Source organism: Propithecus coquereli, unplaced genomic scaffold, assembly GCF_000956105.1.
Source record: "Propithecus coquereli isolate 6110/MARCELLA unplaced genomic scaffold, Pcoq_1.0 Scaffold16, whole genome shotgun sequence".
Lineage (NCBI taxonomy): Eukaryota > Metazoa > Chordata > Mammalia > Primates > Indriidae > Propithecus > Propithecus coquereli.
The window spans coordinates 10,907,095-10,909,632 of NW_012140524.1; the positions used below are offsets into that span (position 1 = coordinate 10,907,095).

The 2,538-nt window shown below is 31.6% G+C and overlaps 1 protein-coding gene across 1 annotated transcript in view; it reads left to right on the forward strand.

Annotated features, from left to right (window-relative positions):
- Positions 1-2,538, forward strand: part of C2CD5 (C2 calcium-dependent domain containing 5) — a 113,960-nt gene that overhangs the window by 21,545 nt on the left and 89,877 nt on the right. Inside the window, exon 3 of the mRNA XM_012640976.1 lies at positions 780-951. Within this exon, the coding sequence (XP_012496430.1) occupies positions 780-951 (172 nt within the window). The remainder of the gene's footprint in view (positions 1-779; positions 952-2,538) is intronic.

Here is a 2,538-nt window from a genome sequence, read left to right on the forward strand (position 1 = left end):
CGAGTAGCTGGGACTACAGGCATGCGCCACCATGCCCGGCTAATTTTTCTATATATTTTTAGTTGGCCGATTAATTTCTTTCTAATTTTAGTAGAGACAGGGTCTCGCTCTTGCTCAGGCTGGTCCGAACTCCTGAGCTCAAACAATCCGCCCGCCTCGGCCTCCCAGAGTGCTAGGATTACAGGCGTGAGCCACCGCACCTGTCCATAGTGACTGAATAAAAGAAAGTTTAGACATTTGTTTTCTGAACTTAATTCACAAACTTAGATTGTTTTTTCTTACATAAAGTTAGTTTTGCTTACAGTTTTATTCTCTGAAATTGCTTTAGAAATTTTGGTGTCATTGTGCTCATTAGCATTCTTTCTCTCTGTAGAAAATATATGAACTCTTTTATGATATAGCTTAAGCACTTTTGCTGTATATCATAGGCATAGTAGTAAAATATAGGGCAATGTATAAAACATGGAGTTAAAACTTTGTGTTAATCATTCTTTGTGCTTGGAGGCGAACTATACTCTTTTTTTCTTCAGAAAGATGATATCTTGTATAGAGAAAGGTGTTATAACTTTTTGTTGTGTGTTAATATCTCCACCTTTGTGCTCAGAGATAAATCTATAAGATTTTTTTCCCAGAAATAAGCTATCTTTTGAGGTGTATGTGTGTGTATGTATATATATGTGTATATATATCTGTGTGTATATATATATAGTGTGTTTGTGTGTGTGTGGTGATTAAGATCTTAAAACTATATAAGATTTAATTTTAAGGTACACTTTTAGGTGGATGATGAAGACTTACAAGATGAACCTCTACAGATCACAGTTCTTGACCATGATACTTACAGTGCAAATGATGCCATTGGTAAAGTGTACATTGATATTGACCCTTTACTGTATAGTGAAGCTGCAACAGTCATCTCAGGATGGTTTCCAATATATGACACCATACATGGTAAGGAGTAATGTTTTAAGAAAATAAATCACAATCTTAATATTTTTTATTTATGCTTAAAGACTTTTGTGGTACACTTGGGTTTTAAAATATGTACCTTTAAAAGATGCCTTTTTAAAAATAAGCAAGTAGTAGTGGTGTTGATAGAATTGTTACTTCTCTGAACATAATTTGAAATAATGCTTGCTAATTTTGTGCAATGTAGTAAGTAAATGTATTATTTAAAAATGAGCTAGTATTGGTACTCTGTATTTCTAAAACACATTTTCTAACTGGTAATATTGATGTTTTCTGCTTAAAAAGTCTTCAAAGGATTTTTGTTGTCTGAAGCAGGATTCTCAAAGTATGATCTGGGAACATGTAGAGGTCCCTGAGATTCTTTTATAGGGTCTGCGAGTTGAGAACTGTTTTCAACATACTACTCAGATGTCATTCACTTTTTTTATTCTCACTTTCTCACAATATACAATGGAGTTTCCTAGGAGTTTTATGATATGTTACCACACATTGAACACAGAGCAGAAATGAGAAACTGAGTTTCATTAACTAGACATTAGAATTGCAGAAATGTAACACATTGCCACTCTTATGACTAATTTGTTTTTGAAAATATTTTTATTTAAAAAGTTGCTTATGTTAACGTGAATGAGTTTATTATAACTTTAAATGAAGTAATAAGTATATTTTTTATTAATAAATTCCCAATTTTTAAAATATGGTAAATATTTTATGACCAGGTAAACAAAAACTCTTTGAGGTCCTCAATTATCTTTAAGATTGTAAAAGAGTCCTGAGACCAAAAAGTTTGAGAACTGCCAGCCTAAGTGTATAATGTCTCTTTAGGTTGGCAAAATGACCCGTTCAGTACTGGTACTTCTCTCCCTGGCTTTGCCTCTCTCTACCTTTTTTTACTTTTTTGACTTGGCAATTCTATTGATAATAGTTCATTATAAGAAAATAAGATGTTTGCTGAGATTTATGTATGTTTATTGTTGACATTATTTATATCCTAATATTTACCAGTGTTTAAAATGGTAGAACAAATTGAAAAACAGGATTTACTTAAATAAATTAGGGCATATATAGACCCTGAGTTATACAGTCAGGAAAAAAAGCATGTTTTCAGAAAACAATGTCATAGGAAATTTCATGATATATTATGAATTGCAAAGTTCAGGTTATAAAACATGATCCAGAATTTGTTTAGAAGCAGAAGAATTGCCTGTATGCAATATCACTGGAGAAATTGGTAGAATACTTTACAAAGTCTTTATCCTGGGTAGTTTTATTTCTGGATTATGATTTTATTTTCCTCTTTGTTCTTTTTTGCCTTTTCCCCAATTTTCTACAGTGTGTATGTATTTTCTTTGAAATCAGGAAATAAAATCCAGGCAAATATTATGTTACCAATAAAAAAAAAAGTTGCTGAAGAACTAATCTGGGCTTGGATTAAAGGCAGTAGCTGTATGAATGAATAAATTTTCCAAACATTTTATATTAAATATTGTTTATAGGTGGTCTATTATGTTTATGGGCCCATTGTTAGGAACATAAATCTTTTCTTAAAATTTCAATAGGTAAATCAGA